Genomic DNA, 22,542 nt, shown 5'->3' on the forward strand with positions numbered 1-22,542 from the left:
CCCCTTTTCCCTCAGCTTGGCTGGCTCAGGAATTCTGGGAGTTGAAGTCCACGAGTCATAAAAGAGCCAAGGTTGCCTACCCCTGACCTAGGTCATTCAATCTCTGTTAAGAGTGACCTGTATTTAAAGACCCATATAGGAAAGAACATCAAATTAAGCCTGGGAAGGCTTGGGTTCCATCTCGGTCCCCAGCCGCCTCATCCCGCCTCACCCAAACTGCCTCCATTAGGATAAAATTTGAGGCCGCAGATGGAAAATCCTGTGTAGAACAACCACGAGCACCTTTTGAGAGAAACAGTGGAATAAAGACGCAACCAGTTCTGTTTATCACAGATGTTCTGAGATAATTTGTGGATATTTTGAAAGAGAGGCCACAAGAAGAGCCTCAAAGACTTGCAGTTTTCAACTACAGAACAGTAATTGAGGGCTAGGAGGGTAGGAATATCGTAACTACAATGCAGCCAGGATGTTGTTGGTTCTAAAGCTCTGGTTTGCAGAGGAGCCAAAAGAGAACAAACAAGCCCGTGTTTACAGCATGCATTTCTTCTTCTTCGTGGCTTATTCCCCACTTTGCTCAAGGTCTTCCTCTGTCTCTCCAGAACGAGTCAGAATTCCGGGACAAGCTCTCCCCCATCCACCTGTCCCTGAACTTCTCGTTGGATCCGGAGGCGCCACCCGATGCACATGGCCTACAGCCCATCCTTAACTACCACACACGCCACCACATTGAACAGAAGGTATGACCCCACGTGGCCTTTGAAGGTGTCAAAGAAGGCTGTGCCTGGCAGAGTAATGGAATCTGTGAGTGTGGCTTGCCAATGAACGGGATACCAGTGACTTACAAGGAACTTCTCTTGTTCCTGGTAAAACTTTAGGCATCTGCCAGGGGAAGAAAGACTATGTGGGGGGGTCAATAAGTAAATGAAACAAATTCTGTGGTTCCTTTTCCCCCCATCCAGCTTAAGTTATGAATGGACATTTTTCAGTACCGAAAGAGCTTGAGTGGGGAGTGGGGAGTGGGGGTTGTTCCTGTTTTCTCTAATGCTGGAGAGGCCATTGTGGTATAGAGTGGGATGCCCTGGAAGTTATACACCAATTTATGAAAAGGAAATAATATTTTATGATGGATGGGCCACTGGTTTCGTCTGCTTTTGCGCCTTCCTCATAACGTGTGATTCAGTTGGCTTATTCTTGTAACCAGAGACCGTAATCTGAGGACAAACTTTTCTGTGCAAGTGCTTGGTGTATTCTGGGCATGATTTTGGAGGATGGAGCAGCTGCTTGAATGGATTAGAGATGAACAAGCCAGTTTTCAGTCCCTATACGTTTTTCCCATGGTGTTAACACTCTGGGATTCTTAGAATAGTTCACGAAACAAAGACATCATTCAGTATAGTGCTTTTCACACATGTCAACATGCAGCGTTTCATCTGACTCATAGCTGGAATTCTTTCCCAGGCCCAAATTCAGCTGGACTGTGGAGAGGACAATGTCTGTGTCCCTGACCTACAACTTGATGTCTTTGGGTAAGTCTCTGTCGTGTCATTTCCGGCCGGGCCACAAGCAAGGATGAAGGTGGACAACGGCATACTACTTGTATTCCCTTGATATCAAGAAATCCAAATAGACTCCTCTTTCCTAAATCCAATATATTTTGCATCCTCATGCATTTTGAGCACAGGTCTGACTTTGAAGGAGTCAAGCAGTGGAAATGGTCCATGTCCCGCTCAGTAATGTTGATCTCCAATACCTGCTCATTTGCAAGTCAACTCTAGCTTTTGAGTAGGAGTCTGTTTAACATCTTCCAGAATACCTCTGGAATGATCAGAACAGTATTGGAAATCACTTCGGGTAAGCCCACGACAGCCCATCTTAAGCTTGAAATGCAACTTGCATGCACAACTTAATGTGCTTTTAGTACTGGGGACCTGTGGCTCAGTATTGTCCCTTTCTTAAACACTGACAATTTGGTATCCCTTCCTGCCATGATATGAAAAGATTTCCATCCGGAAAATTTTAGCCTCGCCATTCCTTCTGTGTGCCATCATTTTTACTCTTTTGTTATCAGCTGATCCATTCGTGGGCTCTTTTAAACGTTTCGCATCTTTTGTGGCTCGTAACACAAACAGACATACACATGAACATTTACACACCTTGAGGGATCGAATCACTTTTTTTTACACTGTCCCTAGCATATTGTTGTTACCAGTGCTTTTTTTGTAAAAAAAAAAAAAAAGGTGCCGGAACTCACACATGTCATACAACCCGCCTTGCCTACCCTACAAGGTTCCATCCAAAAAAGGTGCCGGAACTCCGTTCTGAGCGTTCTATGAGAAAAAAAGCCCTGGTTGTTACCAACACAAATAAATATGAAATGAGTGTGCTCTGTGAATCAATTGTATGAAAAAGAAAGACGTTAAATCTTTGTTCAGGGAAGGCTATGTTCCCAACAGACACTTTCTATCTGAATGTCTACACTAGTCAAAAGAGGAAATATGCAGTTGCAGAATACAGGCTCCGCATGCCAAAAAGTCTCATTTTAATGCTTGGCTAAGAAAGAAATGTCAGAAAGCCTTTGCTGATCAACGTGGACAAGAACGAGCTAAATCACCCCCTTCTTGAGTGCAGCCCTAGAGTTATCCAAAAACAATTATTGTGTTAGAATTTTAGTATTAGCAAGAGTCAACACATTAATTGTATTTAATTTTAATGAGATGTACTGGGAAAGGAAAGGAAATTGCTCTGCTTCTAGTCCAGCCACAGCCGGCAGGGACCAGATTGTGAACGTTCATATAGGGAGTTGACAAGAGAAATACACTTTAGCACATTCTAAATGCCAGTGTAGCTCTGTTTGCAATAGGTTGCTGATAAAAATGGAGACTTCCAATGCTTGTTGTGGTCTTTTTCCATCGGGCTTTATGCCGTGTAATAACTGTTACTACGCTGAGCTTGTCAATCAGATGGTCGGCAGTTTGGCAAGTCAAATCCCGAGTGCCGCGTAACAGAGTGAGCACCTGTTACTCGTCCCAGCTTCTGCCAGCCTAGCAGTTCGAAAGCACGTAAAAATGCAAGTAGAAAAATAGGGACCACTACGGTGGGAAGGTAACAGCGTTCCGTGCGCCTTTGGCGTCTAGTCATGCCAGCCACATGACCACGGAGACGTCCTCGGACAAGCGCTGGCTCTTCGGCTTTGAAACGGAGATGAGCACCGGCCCCTAGAGTCGGAAACGACTAGCACGCATGTGCAGGGCAACCTTTACCTTTACCTTTTACAGAACAAAAGAGCAATTCTTTTTCTGCACTGCAGGATCTTTATCTGACATGGACACCGAGCAGAGTGGTTTGATTAACGGGTGTAAAACCTAGGAACGAGCCAAGGTTATATGTTTTTGAGAAGAACTAAAATTTTCATATGTTACACTGGGGGCAGCGGCGGGGGGAGGATACTTTAAACAAGCCAGGGCTTGTTGGCTCCTTGGTTATATACAACAACTGCCTACCAAGGTTGTGGAGAACGGTCTGAAGTTCAGACCGATTTAAACTGTAGGCCTGGAAATTTAGATGACTAAATGAAAGAGACATAGAAGGGCGACTTTCTCTGAACTCTCTGGATGGTGCCTGAATAATCAGCTTTGCAGCCTTCGATCTGTGCTCTCGTAGTTTTTGGATTTCATTGTGTTTCGAGGCATGCTCTCATTCATTTTGGATTCCACCCGTTGCAGGGACCATACGGTCGCCTATCTGGGAGACAAGAATACGGTGAACCTTTCATTCCGTGCGGTGAATCGTGGAGAAGGTGGTGCCTATGAAGCTGAACTCCATGTGACAATCCCACCCGAGGCAGACTATACAGGCGTTCAACGCAACTATGGGGTAGGTGCTCCGTAACAAACCTTCTCCCTCAAAATTCGATGACGTCATATCCATTAGTTGTAAAAATAGAGCATGAGTAGAGTATGGGGACTGGTCTCCAAAGTTAGAAGCCCTGGGACACATCTTCTCTTCTCTGGGCAAAGGGTAAAAGATTGTGAATTGTGGGGGTAGATTGTGAATTCCAGCATGTCAATATTTCTGATTTCTAAAGGAGCAAAAATAAAACGGGGTGTTTTTTTTTGTTTCATTTTTTGGCATTTCAAAAAAAGAACACATTCAATTAATTCTGGGAAGCTTATGCCATAATAAATATGCTAGCCAAAAGTACCAAATGACTCATTTTTTTTTAAAAAAAAAAAAGCCTTCATAAAGTGACATTATCTGAGTTGCCAATCAGTGCAGTCCTCAACTTTCAGCCACAACTGAAGCCAGAATTTCTGTTGCTAAGTGATTGTTGGAAGTGAATTTTGACCCGTTTTACAACCTTTCTTGCCACGGTTGTTGGGACACGGCAGACGATCATAAATATGAACCAGTTGCCAAGCATCCAAATTTTGAACAAGTGACCATGGGGATGCTCCAATGGTCATAAGTGCGAAAAACGGTCGTAAGTCACTTTTTTCAGTGATGTAACTTCGAATAGACACTAAATGATTTGTTGTTAAGTCAAGGGCTACCTGTATTGAGCAGATGTTCATGCTCCTCGTCCGTCATCCCAGAAGATCCTGGGAATGACAAGAATGAAAAGGCTACAGCAGTTACCCTGTTCTTCTGGGTTTTTTTAATAAAAAATAAATAAATGCATTTTTGGCTGGCATTTTTGATCAAAGCCTCCCCTTTTTTTTAAAAAAACAACAACCTTTTAAAATTGAAGAATCAACAAAATGGAGTGCATATGGATGGTAAACACCATCTTAGGAAATCCTTTTTAGGGATGAAATTGTTGCAAAAACGTAGAAACCTAATGGTTAAGTAAATAAAAACATTCTCCTCTTTCATGTAGCACAGGGGTGTCAAACTCAATTTCACTGAGGGCCGCATCAGCATTGCGGTTGCCCTCAGGGGGTAGGGTGGGTATGGCCAGGGTGGGTGTGGCCTACTGGGTGGGCGTGGCTAGAGTGTGTGTGGCCTACTGGGTGGGCATGGCCAGCTCTACATCGTTTGCATCAAGGGTGCCTATCTGTCCCAGGAGTGGGACAGATCTGAGGGTCTCTGGCAGAAGGAGGGTCTCTGGGCCAGGGCCAAGGCAGTGGGGGCCGTTCCCTCACTGTTTCCAGGATGGCTTCGCAGGCCACATGAAACCACTTCGCGGGCCGGATCCAGCCCCCAGGCCTTGTGTTTGACATGTCTGATGTAGCAGAAGGGAAGTGCTTTCGCTAAGCCGAGGGCTACATATACGTGATTATAAATATTTCAACAGAACCGTTTTATACTCGCGTACAGACTATAGCAGATGAAATGGATTGATGCTCACCTGAAAAGCTTGTTAAGGTTTCCATTCCAGCAGTGGGAATTCTCACAAGCAGGACAAGAGAATGGTAGCGGCTCAGGCCTCTTTGCTCTTTAGCCAACGGTATCCCAAGCTTATTACCTTTAACTTGGATGACAACGTGCGGCTAGTATCCTCCACGGCTTTGTCTAAATGCACTTTGCCTTTGCCTTTCCTGTAGAACATTTCCAGCCAGAGCTGCCGCTACGACACCGTGAATGACACAAACATGGTTATCTGTGACCTTGGCAATCCAATGAAAGCAGGTGTCAGCGTGAGTGTTGGTGCTGTGTACTAAGGCGGTGATCCCCAAACCCTTTTTCGCACCAGGGACCAGTTTTGCGGAAGACAGTTTTTCCACAGACTGGCAGGAGGAGGGGGAGGAAGAGGAGGAGGAGGAGCACATAACCCAGATCCCTCACGTGAGCAGTTTATAGTAGGGTTCGCCCTCCTATAAGAATCCAATGCCTGATGATCTGAGATGGGAGCTGAGATGGTGATGCTAGCGCTGGGTAGTGGCTGCAAATACAGATGAGCCTTCGTTCGCTTGCCCACCATTCACCTCCAGCTGTGCGGCCCAGTCCCTAACATGCCATGGACCAGTAGTATTCCATGGCCCAGGGGTTGCAGACCCCTGTATTAAGGTCTTGGCTTCGGTCAATCAACATGCAACTATTAACAGCCAAAACAGCCCACTTTGTTACATAGCTGGGTAATGAAACAACTGCAAGGAAACAACCAAGATCATAGTAAACCAAGAACCCAACCCGCACAATCCCTGATAGAAGAGATCTGAATAAAGAACTTGATTCTAATGCCTCCTTTTTTTTTTCCTTATCCTTCTTAGCTCTGGGGAGGCTTGCGTTTTACTGTGCCCCGCGTCACCGATGCTAAACCATCCATCCAGTTTGATTTCCAGATTCACAGGTAAAAACGCCCTAGATAATCTGCCAGTGCCTCACCACCACCCCCTTCACTCCCTTCACCTTGAGCTCAGCTCCGGCTGTCCTAGATATCCTGGGCTCTTTTCTTTCCTGCACCCTTCGCTAGTTCCACATAGCCATGTCTCTTTTTCGCAGCAAGAACGCCAACAATTCTCACAGCGAAGTGGAATCATTTGTCCTGCGCGTCGAGGCTTTCTTTCGCCTTTCGTCCCATGGGTAAGTATCACACACACCAGGAGTAATTATTTTTAATTATTAAAAGAATGTCCGAGGCCTGTTGTTGCCTGCAAGGCATGCAAATACTGCAGGTTAATCAAATGCCCTTCGCCCAGTGCGCTCCCACAGGGAGGGTCTGCTCAGGGTTCCGCCGGTGAGAGATTGCCGGCGGGTGACACCCAGGGATAGGGCCTTCTCAGTGGGAGCGCCTGCCCTCTGGAACCAGCTGCCGGTGGAGCTGAGGACTGCCCCCGACCTCCGTTCATTCCGCCGGGGCCTGAAGACCTGGCTTTTTCAGCTCTCGGGCCCAGGCTGAGGAGAAATTTTTAATTGGGGTTTTAATTGTGTACAGGGTCAATTTAATATTTTTAATTCGGTTTTAACTTTTGTATGTTGGATTTTTAATTCCCTGTAAACCGCCCTGAGTCCTCAGGGAATAGGGCGGTATATAAATGTAACTAAATAAATAAATAAATAAATAAATAAATAAATGGGTGAGGCCAAATCGCACCTTATTTAATAGCAAAGGACAGGTGCCATGCGTTTTGGCAAACCATTTTAGCCCTGAAGGTTGTATCAGGTGCCAGGCCAGGAACCCACCTGCCATTTCATCCCCTCCTAAGGTGATCCTCCTCCCTCCCTCCTGACAATTTTCAATAAGCACCTTCCTACTTCCCTCACGCCAAGAATGGTCCTGTTTTCTTACTGTGCGCTTTGCCCCATGTGTAGGTGGGGGGTGATCAGTTAAACAGTAGGGGGAAAATAAAGAAAAAATATAGCCAAAATAGCACGAAAGAGAAACTCTAACAAAAAGTTGGGATTATCGATTCAATAATTAAAAGGAGTTTAATGAAGTTGGTCTAATTTTCTCCCAATCAATTTACAGTTTTCCATTCATTAGCAAGGGCAATATTGCATATATTGGTGCGTACAGTATTAGAGAAGTTACACTGTTTTCTTAGAAAGTTCGCTTGACAAGAAATGGTGTCTTTTGGATCTTCGCTACGTTTGTCAAAGATCTTGTCTATTTCCCCTTAAATGAAGACCAGGTTTGCTTTTAGAAGATAACTCTCTAACCACTCACTGCTGAATTTATCGCTTAGATTCAAACATATGCATATTTGACTCTGCTTCGTGCAACCAAGTATTCCACATTTGTTTTAGATAGATCGGTGTTGATATCCAACACAGGACATGAAGTTTCGTTGACTGTGGGCAACTGGTAAATCCGAACGAAAGACAAAAGAACTTGCATTGTTTTAAAGTGCTATAGATTAAGAACCAGTCAACTTGACAGTCCTCTTAGCCAAGGATGCGTGGCCCTCCCATCAATTTTCGCTGTGCTGATTGTATGAATTCAGTCTGGAACTTGTGCCCACTTTCTTATTTGACACCAGTGGGATGCTAGCTGCTTCGACGTTTTCTTATGGAAACATAAGTATCTCTGGAAATGCTCTCCAACGTGGTAGCAGCTGATATTTACCCCAAGGGAACTGTTTTTTTTTTCTTCTGAAACCTTTCATGTAAGTCATCCAGGGTTATCTCCTTCAGGAAAGATAAACCACTAATTGAAAGAGACGTTTTACCTAAAGCTCAGCTAGCTTATATTCAAGGAATACGGACCTGGAGAAACAACGTAATTTTCCACGTGATTCTATGTCCCATTTTGGAGTGCATGAATCAGCTTTTAATTCAAGTACTTTGAGAAAAACGGTCCATTTGATTGCCATGATTAGCCAAATGTTCCTGATTAGCTGGCGTTCTCTTGAACAAAAAAAACTGTAGGGTCTGTTATTTCAGTCACAAGTCAAAACTTGAAACCATTGGTCAAAAGTTTAGAAAAGCTTTCTTTTTCCAGGAGTCCTCATGAATCCAACAGTACAACTTCTATATCCCCCAGTTCTGTAAGCAAATGCCTGTTTCTTAATTAGCAATTGCACCACCTCTAGGCAGGCTAGTAGCTTTTGCAGAAGTAGCTTAGAACAACATCTCCTCTAATTATAGCAATTTCAATGAGTGCTGCTTAGTCATGGAAGACATGTGCACGATCATATTTCAAGAAACGGATAAACCAGGAATGAGGAAGCTATAGCCTATAGCCCTGAGGAATCTATTTCTCATTTATTTATTTATTTTGTTTATTTATTAGACTTGTTTGCCACCCGTCTCGCCTAGAGGCAACTCTGGGATTTTAGGAAGATCCTGCCTCCTTTCTAAACCCTGCCTCTGACAAATCAAGACTATTGCACATGTCTTTCTACTCTTCTCACCAAAAAAGATTTTTCCCCCCACAGGCTTCAAGTGGGGAAATCTTCTGGCAGTTGATCTCCAAGACCTGCTGCTAAACCTCCCCAACATTTGCTGCTTAAAACGGCAAGGATTAAATTTTTGAGGTTCTTCTTCATTTATCTCCACAACTAATTGCTCACCTTCCCTCTTTACCTAGGTTTCCTAGACATTTTCTTTTAAAATTATAAAGCTGTTTTGAATGAATGCCTCCTAAGTTACCAAGTGGTAGAACATTAATGAAAAAAATATCATTTCAGTGGGTTATAATCTGAGGTAGTTTGAGCGTATGCAAACTTGTTCTATTCTTGATTGAAGGATGGTTGATTCCACAGACAAGGTGGAAGAGATCAAAATGTTGAGTAGAGCAGATCATTTGCAGGCCATGGTCTTAAGACTTATATTTCAGCAATTACATCTGAGAGAAGAATAGAAGACATTAAGTAATCTAATATATACCACCTTGAGTTTCATCGTGGGCTAAAGGAAGATCATAAATGCGCAGCTGGTGACACTCAACCTTGACTAGGCTCAAAACATCTTAACAGGTCTGCTTCTAGCAGATACTTGAATGGAAGACCATCAAGAAATCCCAAGTAGCAGACTGAATGGGGAAGACTGATTATACTTTTATTTATAACTGTATCAGAACAAGACATATTAAAACAGAGTGCAAAATTTGTGTTGACTCAGGGGCCGCAGTGGACTTGAACAGCGTGCTAGCAGCCATTTCCTAAAAGGGGTAGAGCCATTTTTCATTAAGCAGGAGAACCAAGTTTACTACTGAATTTTAAAAATTGTTTTACTCCATTTTTCAACCCTGTATTCAAAGTTTATTTTAGTAATGAAAATAAAGTTGTATACAAGGCTGAAACTACTCGCTGATTGTTTGTTAGCTCATTGTATCATTACACATATTTTTTGCATTCTATTTGATAAAACAGAACAAAGATAAAATAGTAAAACAGTAACAAAAAGAAAAAACCCACAGCAAATAACAAAAATTTATACATGTGTATAGTAAGAGTAAGGGACGTGGTGGCTCAGTGGGTTAGGACGCTGAGCTTGTCGATCAGAAGGTCGGCAGTTTGGCGGGTCGAATCCCGAGTGCCGCGTAGCAGAGTGAGCGCCTGTTACTTGTCCCAGCTTCTGCCAACCTAGCAGTTCGAAAGCACGTAAAAAAATGCAAGTAGAAAAATAGGGACCACTCCGGTGGGAAGGTAACAGCGTTCCGTGCGCCTTTGGCGTCTAGTCATGCCGGCCACATGACCACGGAGACGTCCTCGGACAAGCGCTGGCTCTTCGGCTTTGAAACGGAGATGAACACCGGCCCCTAGAGTCGGAAACGACTAGCACGCACGTGCGGGGGAACCTTTACCTTTACCTTATAGTAAGAGTGTGTGTGTGTGTTTGTGTGTCTATGAAGTTTTACATAACAGTTCATATTTCACTATATCTGTGCCTATGACACCAGTCTTCAGTTCCCTCAGTAATTGAAGACATAAATTTGTCTTTTCAGTGTTAAAGAACTAGTCTCTAAGCAGTAAGAAGGAAGTAGAAAAACTATTTGCCTAGTTCAGCTGTCAATTACCATGTAATAAGTATGTGGTTCAAAGGAATATGAGCACCTAAAAATATTAAACTTCTTTTCAAAGTTAATTTGAAGTTTTTGAGTTTCCCGACACTCCCATGTCACACCTTTGTTCCGCGAGCTGCATTGGCTCCCAGTTGTCTTCCGGGTGAGGTTCAAGGTGTTAGTAATGACCTACAAAGCCCTACATGGCATGGGTCCGGAATACCTTGGAGAGCACCTGCGGCCGGCGTCAACTTCCCTCCACCCAGTACGCTCCCACAGAGAGGCCCTCCTCAGGGTGCCACTGGTCAAAGAATGCCAACTGGTGGCCCCCAGGGGGAGGGCGTTCTCTGTGGGCGCACCAGATTTATGGAATCATCTTCCGGTCGAGCTCCGGATGGCGCCTGATCTCCACTCCTTCCGGCGCGATCTTAAAACCCATCTTTTTGAACAAGCCGGCCTGACCTGATGGTATGGAGTTGGGTTTTATAAATTGGCTTAACTTTTAATCTGTACTAATTTATTACGGGCATCTGTGTTTAATTACTTTTAGTAATTTTTAATTTTTGTATCTTGTTTTTATTATGTATTGCCCTGTTCACCGCCCTGAGTCCTTCGGGAGAAGGGCGGTATACAAATTAAATTAATAAATAAATAATAATAAATAAATAAATTTGTGTAATTTTTTCCCAGAACATAATAACCTTAAGAAATAGCAAAAATATATCTTAATGAATCATTTATTTTTGTTGCATTTTTATTGTTTTATTCCTTATCTCCTCATTCTGTTTTACTAGATAAATAAAACACACCTAAAAATAATAATTATCACTGCATTGCTTAATTGTGGATTAAATACACAGCCTTGGGCCTATTATAGAAAAATGGGATAAAGATATCGAATAATTCAGATCATACTGTTGCCAAACATTAGTTTTATAATTTGATTCTCAGTGGGGTGGAAAAATATGTTAGCAGAAGTTCAATTTTGAATTTTAGCCAGAGGGACACACACACATGTTCTGATTTTCACACTTACACATCCCAGTAAAGGTCACTGGTACATTAGCAGACATTGCAATGATTGTCATGTGACATTATGACTTGATTACTGTCATTTTGATTTTGCTTTAATTTTGCCTCATGTCATTATTTAAATTGCTCTAGTACCTAGTGATTAATTGGTGCATGTCTGAAATGCTTTTATTCTGCCTCGTCCACAGAGCATCCATGCCAGACACTGTATCTCTACCTGTGTCTGGTTGGGTCCCCGGTAGATCAGTGCAGCGTGAACAAGATGTCGGTCCTGGGGTCTGCCACGTCTATGAGGTGGGTGTTTCTTGCTGAGCAGAAGTTGATGGAATAACTGGAACTTTTTTTTTATCCCATTTATATCCCACCCTTCTCCAAAGACTCAGGGCGGCTTACAATCTAAAGCACAAATCAATGTGCTTAGCAGTAGCCTTCATTCTATGTATATGCCTGCTTATTAGGGCTTTCGCCCCCACCCCAAGTGGCATTATTACAAAGTCAGCTTAATTGCCCTAAACAATCTGGGTCCTCATTTTACCTACCTCGGAAGGATGGAAGGCTGAGTCAACCTTGAGCCTGGTGGGACTCGAACCTGCACTAATTGCAGGCAGCTGGTGTTACTTAAGGAGGCATTAGCCCACTGTTCCACCAAGGCTACTGGTCAATGGGCCAGATGTCCTGGGGGAGCATATCTTTTCTGGATCCAGTTCAGCTCCTAAAATGTCCTTCTGAGCCAGTCTTTTCCAACATGGTAGCCTCCAAATGTTTTCAGCCTCAGCTCCCAAAATTCTTAAGGAACGTGACCGTAAGTGACCCTGGCTAGGAATTATGGGAGTTTCAAGCCTATACATCTGAAAGAGACTAACAATAAGGAAGCAGATCTAGATTAAGAAAAGCTCAACGTTCACAACAGTATACCTGCACAGGTGGAGGAAACATCTGTACAAGGTTATACAGAAGTCAATTTTTCATATCTGGGATATTTTCCAAAAAAACAATGTTTGGCTAGCAATGGAAACATGGCTTTTTTACTGACTATTGTTATGGCACTGCCCTTTAGTCGATTGCTGATAAATATATCTTTACGAAATGGCTGCAGCTTGTCTCATGGGAGGTCTCGTAGCTTGTTCTGCATTATAGAAAGTCCCAAGTTTACTCTGGTTTGCAAGGTCATTTAGCAGGTGATCTGCTTCTCTGCCTCTCAACCTTGAAGGACAAAGTAAGCGGGCAGCCTTATCTAGGGTGAAGCGGTTCCTTGATTCCTTGGATAATTTCCTCTATTTCTTTATTTTCTTTTATGTAGTTTGTCAATGAGGGGCCCAGCGCCATCAGTGAAGGAGTGTTAGACATCAGTTGTCCTCTCCGAGTGCAAGGACGAGCTATACTGTATGTGACAAGCTACACGGTGCCGGCAAATTGTACCTCCAGCAGCCCCATTAATCCATCACGTCTGCAGGTAAAAGGTGACCTCTGTGGCTGGGGAACACAAAGGATGGAACTGAAGGAACATTTAGCCTGGCCGCTAAATGTTGAGACTGGGAGTTCAGCCACTAAAACTTAAAGGCCGCAGCTGAGATTGCTTAGAAACTCAAAACCAACATGAAGAGGGGAAGTAATAAATTGCAGAAGACAGCTAATTTCCCAGTTTGGGCTATAAGTTATTTGGTTGCTTTAATAACTTGCCCTTGTTTTCTCAGCAATGGAAATTTTTGTGCATTGTTCCATCCCAAATCTTCCATCCCTTTGGTAAGCTGCTTGGGTGGTGGGGGGTTTTTTTGGGTTTTTTTTTCTTTTGCCTGCAGGTTATTTTCGTAAACATTTCAACAAGTAGCTTGTTTCCATAAGACATTTGCCTTTGCTCTGTGTAGAACACGAACAAGCCTGAGACTGAGTTGTAACAACGCGGGAGGATTTTCTGCCATTGGGAAGCATGTGTCGCACAAGAGCACTGCTCCTTGGAATCAGCCAGAGTAACACTGGCATTCAGAAGGACTTTTCTGACTGGCAGCTGTATTAAGATACCTTGCAAAGCCATGGGGAAAACTGTATTAACCTAAACAAGCAGATTACAATTGGTAGTTACAGGCAATGAACTTATGAAGATTCACCCCTCTGTCTCTCTCTCTCTCCCTCCCTCCCTCCCTCCCTCCCTCCCCATCTCTCTGGGTGTTTAGCTGGAGCAACCTCCAACACCTTTTCCTGGGCAGGAGCAGCATTATGTGCAGAAGCAAGACGGAGGATGGAACATGGGCAACATTGGAGGCACTTTCCCTCTGGTAAACCCTGCGCCACCATTTTAAGAAACATCTTAAAAACACAAGAGTTGTGCTCCCTACCCTTGATTTTCTTAGGATGTCTTAGGACCAGCCTAAGAGCTGCACTAATCATTTTGTCAAGGTTCAGATCCATAAGACCAAATAAATCAGACGTTCGAGGCAGGAAAGTCCCTCAAAGAACGTGATTATTGGAAACCAGATCTAAACTTTCCCTCCAAGAATCAAAAGTATCAGAGAATCAAAGTAATACAGTGTAACAATTCCCACCCCTCTATTCATGCTACCCAATAGAACACCTTGGCGGGCTTTCTGACTTAGCGATCCTCTTCCTCCTCCTCCCCTCCGGCATGGGAATGACCTTGGTTCCCACAAGAGTTGCTCACGTTTAGACTACCAGAAATACTATCTCCCCCCTCCCCCTTCCTGTGGCAACCTAGAACGAAAAAAAGATCAGCCAGGGTCATGGTAGAGTTGACAGATTTTCTTACATCCGCAATGTTGGCTCATTCTTTTTGTTACCATTGTGGGCTGCCCAGAGTCCATGGGAATTGAGTGGCCAATAAATTTAAATAAACAATTAAACAAAACAAACACATGCGGAATACACAAACCAAAGAGCAGCACCAGTACTACATGCATTTCAATAGCTTATTTTCAAACCTAATTATCCTCCTTTCCCGTAGTTCTTCGAAATAAAGATGCATCCATAACACACAGGAACTTTGGTCTAATCTCCCAATTCACATTCCCTTGATTTTAATCACTGGAAGAGCCTTCCCCCATTCTGCTGTCCTCAAGATCTTAGACTGTAGTTTTTTATTTGTTGCATTGTCTGGGCATTCTGAGTTATAATCCAACCAGCAAGAGGATACTTAGGTCAAGTAAGGCCAGACATTCAGGTTCACAAAGATGTTTGGCCCCAATTCCTTCAAGGCTGATGAGATATTTTCATCTGATGTCTCATTTGATTATTCAATGTTCTTGCACTGCAGAAGTGTGATGAAGATGAATGTTTCCAACTCCACTGCCGCATGGGAGCGTTGCAACGGCAGGAAAGTGTCAGCTTACGTCTCTATTTTCGTATCTGGTCCAAAAGCTTTCAACAGGTAAACTCGTTATATTTTTGGTGTTCACCAGGCCCCAATTGTGTGTGTGTGTGTGTGTGTGTGTGTGTGTGTGTGTGTTTGTTTGTTTGTTTGTAACAAATTGTGTATTACCACTTCCTCTCCCCCATCTTACTTATTCTATTCTAGGTTGTAGCAGTAGCTGGCACAGAAAGGAATGAAAGTTGAGGATAGGATAGGATAAATCAGGCTAAAATTGGCCACCTCTGATCTATGTACATACGGTGCATACAGAAAAAAGTGTAATAATTAATCCCAGCAGAAAAATAATGACCTGCTCCTTCCCATTCATTTAGTATAAGTGTTAGCTTTCATAGTATTAAGCCTTTGGGAATGGGATGTTTGATTCTTCCATATTAAGGTTGCTTCACCTCCAGTGAATCTGTTCAACCCAACATTTGTGTAGAGCCATTTCTCATTATTCTTTCCTCACTTGCAGAAAGAGAACTATCCCCAAGCTATCCAGTGTGAAGCCATCTATCATATGCAAAAGGTGCCCTACAAAATTCAGCCTCTAGAGCACTCCACCGCTCATCTGAAGGTCCGTATTATCAGCTATAACAGGAATATTCTGTCCTCCTAGATTCGCAGCTCTCCTTGGAAGATCATATAGGAGCTGTGACTAGGGGGGCCTTTGCCCAGGTTCGCCTGGTGTGCCAGTTGCGGCCCTATCTGGACCAGGATGCCTTGCGTATGGTCACTCATGCGCTCGTGACCTCTCGTTTAGACTACTGCAATGCTCTCTACATGGGGCTGCCCTTGAGGACCACTCGGAGGCTTCAGCTGGTGCAGAATGCGGCCGCACGAGTGGTGTTGGGGGTTTCCTGATACTCCTATGTAACACCTCTACTCTGCGAGCTGCCGGTTGCCCTCCGGGTGAGATTCAAGGTGCTGGTGATGACCTATAAAGCCCTAAATGGCTTGGGTCTGGATTACTTACGGGAGCACCTGCTGCCGGCATCAACTTCCCTTCGTCCAGCGCGCTCCCACAGAGAGGGCCTCCTCAGGGTGCCGTCGGTTAGAGAGTGTCGACTGGCAACCCCCAGGGGGAAGGCGTTCTCTGTGGGCGCGCCAGACCTTTGGAACCATTTACCGGTTGAGCTCCGGATGGCTCCCAACCTTCGCTCCTTCCGCCGTGACCTAAAAACTTATTTATTTGAACAAGCCGGCCTGGTCTGAGGGGTTTGGGGTTTTTTAATATTAATTTTAATTAATTTTACTGTAATTGGGCTTTAAGATTTAATTCTATCTTAACTTTTGTACACTATATTTTTATTGTATTTATTGCCCTGTACACCGCCCTGAGTCCTTCGGGAGAAGGGCAGTATAGAAATTAAATTATTATTATTATTATTAATTATTATTATTATTATTATTATTATTATTATTATTATTATTATTATTATTATTATTATTACCAATTTTTCCAAGATGATTATTCCAGTTACATTATTAAAATTGCAAGGTGCTTTTCCACAACAGAGAGAGAGAGAGAGAGATTGGGATCAGCTCAACTCAGAGAAGGAGGTAGCGAATGGGTGGGGTCAGTCCAGCTTGGATATATTCTTGAAAAGTGGATAAATGAAAATTATGGTAAGAGGGCAAAAAGTGGAATAGAATAGGTTATACTCCCTCTCAGAATTCTGGAATCCGGGTACTAGATTGCCTAATGAGACCGAATGGTTTGAAACCTAGGAGAACTTTAAAAAAAATGGGCACTCTCTTTCCAGTGGCCTATTTTGAAATGTATGAGAATGACATACTTGGCAACCTGGTGGATTTGGGATGTTTATTCTTATTTATTTATTTATTAGAGCAACATGGTGGCCTAGAAGCGAAGGTGCTCACCTCCCATTTGGAAAGTTTAGTGTTCTAGGTAGTGGCAGATGTTTCTCTCCTAGAGCACAAAGAAAAAAAAAATCTGCTGCGAACTCCACATGGCATCAGGAAGGGCATCTGGCCAGCTCCATCCAGTTGCCCCGACTCCACCCCAAATAAGGGATTACAGAGTCGTAAACAGGAGTTTATTCTTATTTATTTTATTTTATTTTTTGCAGTACATCCTATCTTTGCTACACAGCTCAAGGCAGTGTACACAGTGTTCACTTCTATTTTTTCCATAACAAGTCACGCTCTCAGATACTTATTTACTCATTTACTCATACTACGTATGGTAAAATTATACAACTTAAGTAGAGGTCCTCTTAACATTTTGAAGAATGACTGTATAGCATATGTGCTGATCCAGCAGGGCTTAGATGCTACCAATGCAACACCTTCAATTACAACTTTTGGATATCTCTTATTCATGCTTGCTTTCTGGTGACAGGTGTCAACATCACTCCATTGGGCTAAGGCAGAGACTAGCCAAGGTGTTCCTCTATGGATCATCATCTTAGCCATCCTGATTGGACTGCTGCTGCTGGCACTGCTCATCTATGTGTTGTACAAGGTGAGTTCACGGAACAATCTAATAATAGAGGAATTCTGGGCCGGAGAGAAAACTTTAAAGCTCCGAAGTACTGTTTTAGTTACTTGACTTGTAAGGACTGCAGCTGTAAGAAAATGCGAGCAGATAGGGAGATTCTGAAATCTCAGAAGCCAGTTAAAAGCTGTGGCGTACAGGCCATTTGTCTGAAATGGTATAGGGTTTCCTGCCTTAGCAGGGAGTTGGACTAGATGACCTACAAGGTCCCTTCCAACTTTATTATTATTATTATTATTATTATTATTATTATTATTATTATTATTATTATTATTAAATGGTGTCAGTGGGGAGTAGCTTCAGCACCTCGGACAGCACCTGACTCTTCTGCAATACCTGTGATTTTCCAGCCCTGCCCTGGTGAATTCACGCTGAGTCATTTCCCTGGGATTCCACATGTGTATAGCTTGGCTTGCAACAGAGAGAATTGCAACCCAAAGCACATATAATTACATTTTTTTAGCATTCTGCTGCTGCACGAAGTAGCCTGTGCGCAGTCAGGAAAACGGCATGAATCCATGTTTAGTGTTTTTAAGGGAGACACTTGCCAATATTCAGCTGAAACTCTGTAAGTGGGGCGTGATGCACATGAAGATGTGATTGAGCCAAGAGTTTTTAATTATTATGGCTCCAGTCCTTATGAGTTTAGAGAACTATGAACTTAATTTTTCAGCATTAATCAACGGGTTGAGACAACCACCACCACCCCGCCAGTTTGGTATAGTGGTTTAAGGCATCAGGTTAGAAACTTGAAAACTCTGAATTCTAGTCCTGCCTTAAGACAGAAAGCCAGCTGGGTGACCATAGGTCAGTCACCTATCTTAGCCCTAGCAAGAAGATAGTGATAAACCACCTCCAAAAAAGTTTCTGAGAAAACTGCAGGGACTTGTCCAGGTATCCTCTAGGAATCAAGAATGATTCAAAGATAGTAAAAAATAAGAACAACAATTTAATGTCAAGAGAAATGGAAAGAGAGAACTTACCTCTTCTCTTTTAGATAAAAAAAATCTAGAGGTATTTCTGTACTAATTGGATTACAGTGGTCTTGAGCAAGGAACATAAATGTGCCTCCGTAAGACCACTCAACCGCAATGGAATTTGCTCTTTAAAAAAATAAAAAAATAAATAAATAAATAAAAATAAAATTCTGTGGGTGACGTCCTGTATAGATGCTGACTTTCTCTTTCTTCCTTTCGTTCTTAGCTGGGCTTTTTCAAACGCTCCCTTCCTTATGGCACAGCCATGGAGAAAGCTCAGCTGAAACCACAAGCCACTTCAGAGGCCTAGCGGGTTCAGCGTTGCCCTCTGTGTGTGTGTGTGTTGCTGCTGCTGCCGCCGTCCTGCAAAGAGGCACTCGGATCGCCCATCAAGAGCGCTGGGGAGGAGGAGGAGGAGGAAGAGGAAGAGGAGGGATTCCAACCAACACCGGCAAGGCGTAGAAGGGCAGGGCCGCAGACACTGGGCCCCTTGGGTGACTGCAGGGTTTAGTGCACCAAGCCCCCTCTGCTTTCCCTCCAACCTTGACACTACCTGCCCTCCTTTCCCAGCCACTCCCCTCCCCTGAGGCTTGGATCCTGCAAACAACTTGTGTCGTGAACTGAGGGCTGCAACAGGCATTCGCTGCCAGCCCAAGGGAATACTTGAAGCCGCTGCAGCGGCAGGTGCTGGCCTGATTTCAGGCCTCTTAAGCCAAGCTGTCTGTTCCGTCCACCTGTGGGGAAGGGACTATCGTTGTGGACAGTTTTCAAGCTGCCGGGTTTTCTTTAGATTAAACACAGCTTGGCTGAAGGAAAGAAAAAGAAAAAAAAACAAGGAAAGAAGGAAAAAAAAAAGCACAATCACCTCCTGAGTCCAGCTCTTTCTCCTCCGTGGACCAGAATGGAGGATCCTGGGCTCTCTCTCCTTTCCCGTCTTCCCCGGTTTGCTTCCTGTGGGGGACGACATGGGGCAGAGACTTTAGCTGGGAAGGCCGGATGCTCCCACGATGCCAAAGATTTGCCACATTAGGAAGCCAAGCCATCACCCGGTGTCGGCCCGGACTCGCCGATGGTCTTCGCACTGATCCCCGGAAACCGCTAGAGATTTTTATTTTTCAGATGCCACTTTAATTAAAAGAAGGAAGAATGAGGAAGCGAGTGCCACCTCTTGGTAGCAGAGACAGGGGTTGCTGTTTTAATTTAAAATGTCCAATGTGCAATAAATGCTTCCCTATTTTCTACTTTGTCTACTTAGTAAATGCTAGCACCATGTGGTTGGGTAATGGGTAAATAGCCTCCAGAACTGCTTGTTTCTTTTCAAGGGAGTTGGGATTTTGATGGTGTAAATAAGCATTTTAGATGAATAGAATAACAGAGTGGGAAGGGGACCTTATAGGTCAGACATGTCAAACACAAGGCCTGGGGGCCAGATCCGGCCCGCGAAGTGGTTTCATGTGGCCCACGAAGCCATCCAGGAAACAGTGAGGGAACGGCCCCCACTGCCTTGGCCCTGGCCCAGAGACCCTCCTTCTGCCAGAGACCCTCAGATCTGTCCCACTCCTGCCCAGGCCCCCATAGGCACCCTTGATGCGAATGATGTAGAGCTGGCCACGCCCACCCAGCAGGCCATATGCACTCTAGCCACGCCCACCCAGTAGGCCACACCCACCCGGCCCCTTGAGGGCAACCACAATGCTGATGCGGCCCTCAATGAAATTGAGTTTGACACCCCTGTTATAGGTCATCTAGTTTAACCCCCTGCTTAACAGGGGACCCTATACCATTTCTGACCGATGGCTGTCCAGTCTCTCTTAAAAGTTTCCAGTGATGGAGCACCCCACAACATCTGAAGGCAAACTGTTGCACTGGTTGGTTGTTTTCATTGTCAGAAGAGTTCTCCTTATTTCTAAGGAGAATGCTGCTATCATGTCACTCCTGGTCCTTCTCTTCACTAGACTAACCATGCCCTCTTCGTGCAACCGTTCTTCATATGTTTTAGCCTCCAGTAGTAGGGGGTAGTGATAAATAGTAGTAGTAAGCAGTAGTAGAGGGTCACGTAAAAGGAACAGCTAAGAGGAGAGCTTGGGTAGAAGCATTATTTGGGATGGTTGTGAAGAATGAAGGACAGTTGCAAAAACAGAATGCAGAAACCTTTTCAAGATGCCCTAAGAAACATCTGTCCCTTGGGATCCTTGTTATGTGTCCCCCCCCCAATCAATACATAGCCTAATATGGAAGTGATACTTGGTACCTATGCCAGTATTTTATTGATTTAGTTTGGCCTTTCAAATATGTTTAACTTTTCTGTTGAGGCAGGCTTTGTCGGGCAACATTTTTCAACATTATTTTGTGTTGTTCTGGCTCTTGGTGTTGCGGGAGAGCAAGACGCTACATTTTTAGCCTGGTTTTGGGGGGTTTTTTGGCAGTGGGGGGCAGGAAGGTTAAAGACTGAAATGAGTATCTTTTTAAGTATTTAAAAAAGCAGCATAACGTGGGTCAAGTCAGCTAGATGGAATCAGACAGCCCAGGGAAACAAGCTGTAATACAGGACTGTAATGCAGAGCTGCTGTAGGCGATAAAGGCAACCTGAGCCGTGAAAGTGATTTAAAATACTGATCTTGGTTTAAAATGCTGTGATTTAAAATACTGATCTTGAGACCAGGTTTGGAATATTATTGGTCAGAGCTATTGACCTGTGCAAACCTATTTTGCTTTCCATTGCCATTTTTAGGCTTTTGTGGGAAAGCATGAAAACGTCACATTTTGAGCCGACTAGACATTTTAGGCCTCGGCCAATAGCGAAATAGCAAAACTAGAGGGAAGGGCCAATAAAAATGAGTCGTGTGAGTGGCCAAGTCACAGACTACGTAGCTGAGGCAATTCATTCCGTTGCATCAAATGTGTGAAATTCCATCCAGTAAACAGCTTGATGACATGTTTCCTGCAGAGCTTTAAACTGGGTATTTCAGAATGTGCCCGAGTAGCTTGAATGGTTTACACAGCACTTTTTACCGAGGTAGGTAAAATGAGGACCCAGATTGTTGGGGGCAATTAAGCTGACTTTGTAATAATGCCGCTTGGGGGGGGGTGTGAAAGCCCTAATAAGCAGGCATATACATAGAATGAAGGCTACTGCTAAGCTTGTAAGCCGCCCTGAGTCTTCGGAGAAGGGCGGGATATAAATGGAATTAAAATAAATAAATAAATAAATAAATAAATATTCCTTTCATAGCCTTGGGGGGTGAATGGGCATTAATCCTGGTTACTGAAGTCAGCCCAATACACCAATCACAAATCTCCCTGTGGCAAAGTGAAAACTCTAGAATCATTGACTTGGATCAGATGTAGTATATGAAGCCTTCATGACAATAGTTTGAAAACCGGTCAATGGGTTTTGTTCAAAAACTATATTAGTCTTATCCCAAATTAAGAATAGTACCATGGTGCTCTGCAAGGGACGCGGTGGCTCAGTGGGTTAGGACGCTGAGCTTGTCGATCAGATGGTCGGCAGTTTGGCGGGTTGAATCCCGAGTGCCACGTAGCAGAGTGAGCGCCTGTTACTCGTCCCAGCTTCTGCCCACCTAGCTGTTCGAAAGCACATAAAAATGCAAGTAGAAAAATAGGGACCACTACGGTGGGAAGGTAACAGCGTTCCGTGCGCCTTTGGCATCTAAGTCATGCCGGCCACATGACCTCGGAGACGTCCTCGGACAAGCGAGGCTTTGAAACGGAGATGAGCACCGGCCCCTAGAGTCGGAAACGACTAGCACACATGTGCGGGGGAACCTTTACCTTTACCTTTTACCTTACCATGGTGCTCTAGACCAGTGTTTTTCAACCTTTTTTGGGCAAAGGCACACTTGTTTCATGAAAAAAATCACGAGGCACTCCACCATTAGAAAATTTTAAAAAATTTAACTCTGTGCCTATATTGACTATATATAAAGTAATTCTCTTGAATAGGAATCAAATAAACACAAAGTATTTTATAATTACTTTTCAATTTTTCCCACGGCACACCAGGCAACATCTCGCGGCACACTAGTGTGCCGCAGAACAGTGGTTGAAAAACACTGCTCTAGACAGCTAAAAATTATTCTGGGGGTAACGGGGGTTATGCCGCAACTTTCTATTGCCACAGTCGTTTCAGCTTGACAGGCCTTGCTTAGAATTTCTAGATGTGCGCAAGCAAGGTTTTATTCTAAAAAATGTTTTGTCAACCCTAGGCTGTGCGTGGAATGTTACGCTAACCCTTATCTTCTGAGCA

At 43.8% G+C, this 22,542-nt stretch overlaps 1 protein-coding gene across 2 annotated transcripts in view; it reads left to right on the forward strand.

Moving 5' to 3' along the window:
• Positions 1-19,504, forward strand: part of ITGA5 (integrin subunit alpha 5) — an 86,426-nt gene extending 66,922 nt beyond the window's left edge. Inside the window, exons 18-30 of one of the 2 annotated variants that reach the window (XM_083352762.1) lie at positions 600-737; positions 1,459-1,526; positions 3,723-3,873; positions 5,544-5,636; positions 6,210-6,289; positions 6,442-6,522; positions 11,605-11,710; positions 12,717-12,869; positions 13,588-13,689; positions 14,682-14,795; positions 15,253-15,354; positions 17,143-17,265; positions 18,502-19,504. In XM_083352762.1, the coding sequence (XP_083208888.1) occupies positions 600-737; positions 1,459-1,526; positions 3,723-3,873; positions 5,544-5,636; positions 6,210-6,289; positions 6,442-6,522; positions 11,605-11,710; positions 12,717-12,869; positions 13,588-13,689; positions 14,682-14,795; positions 15,253-15,354; positions 17,143-17,265; positions 18,502-18,585 (1,395 nt within the window). In that variant the 3' untranslated portion in view covers positions 18,586-19,504. Of the gene's footprint in view, positions 1-599; positions 738-1,458; positions 1,527-3,722; positions 3,874-5,543; positions 5,637-6,209; positions 6,290-6,441; positions 6,523-11,604; positions 11,711-12,716; positions 12,870-13,587; positions 13,690-14,681; positions 14,796-15,252; positions 15,355-16,627; positions 16,802-17,142; positions 17,266-18,501 lie in introns of those variants that run through there. The other variant, XM_083352763.1, reaches the window with a different exon arrangement.
• The last annotated feature ends 3,038 nt before the right edge of the window (positions 19,505-22,542 follow it).

Source organism: Vipera ursinii, assembly GCF_947247035.1.
Source record: "Vipera ursinii genome assembly, chromosome: 2".
Classification (NCBI taxonomy): domain Eukaryota; kingdom Metazoa; phylum Chordata; class Lepidosauria; order Squamata; family Viperidae; genus Vipera; species Vipera ursinii.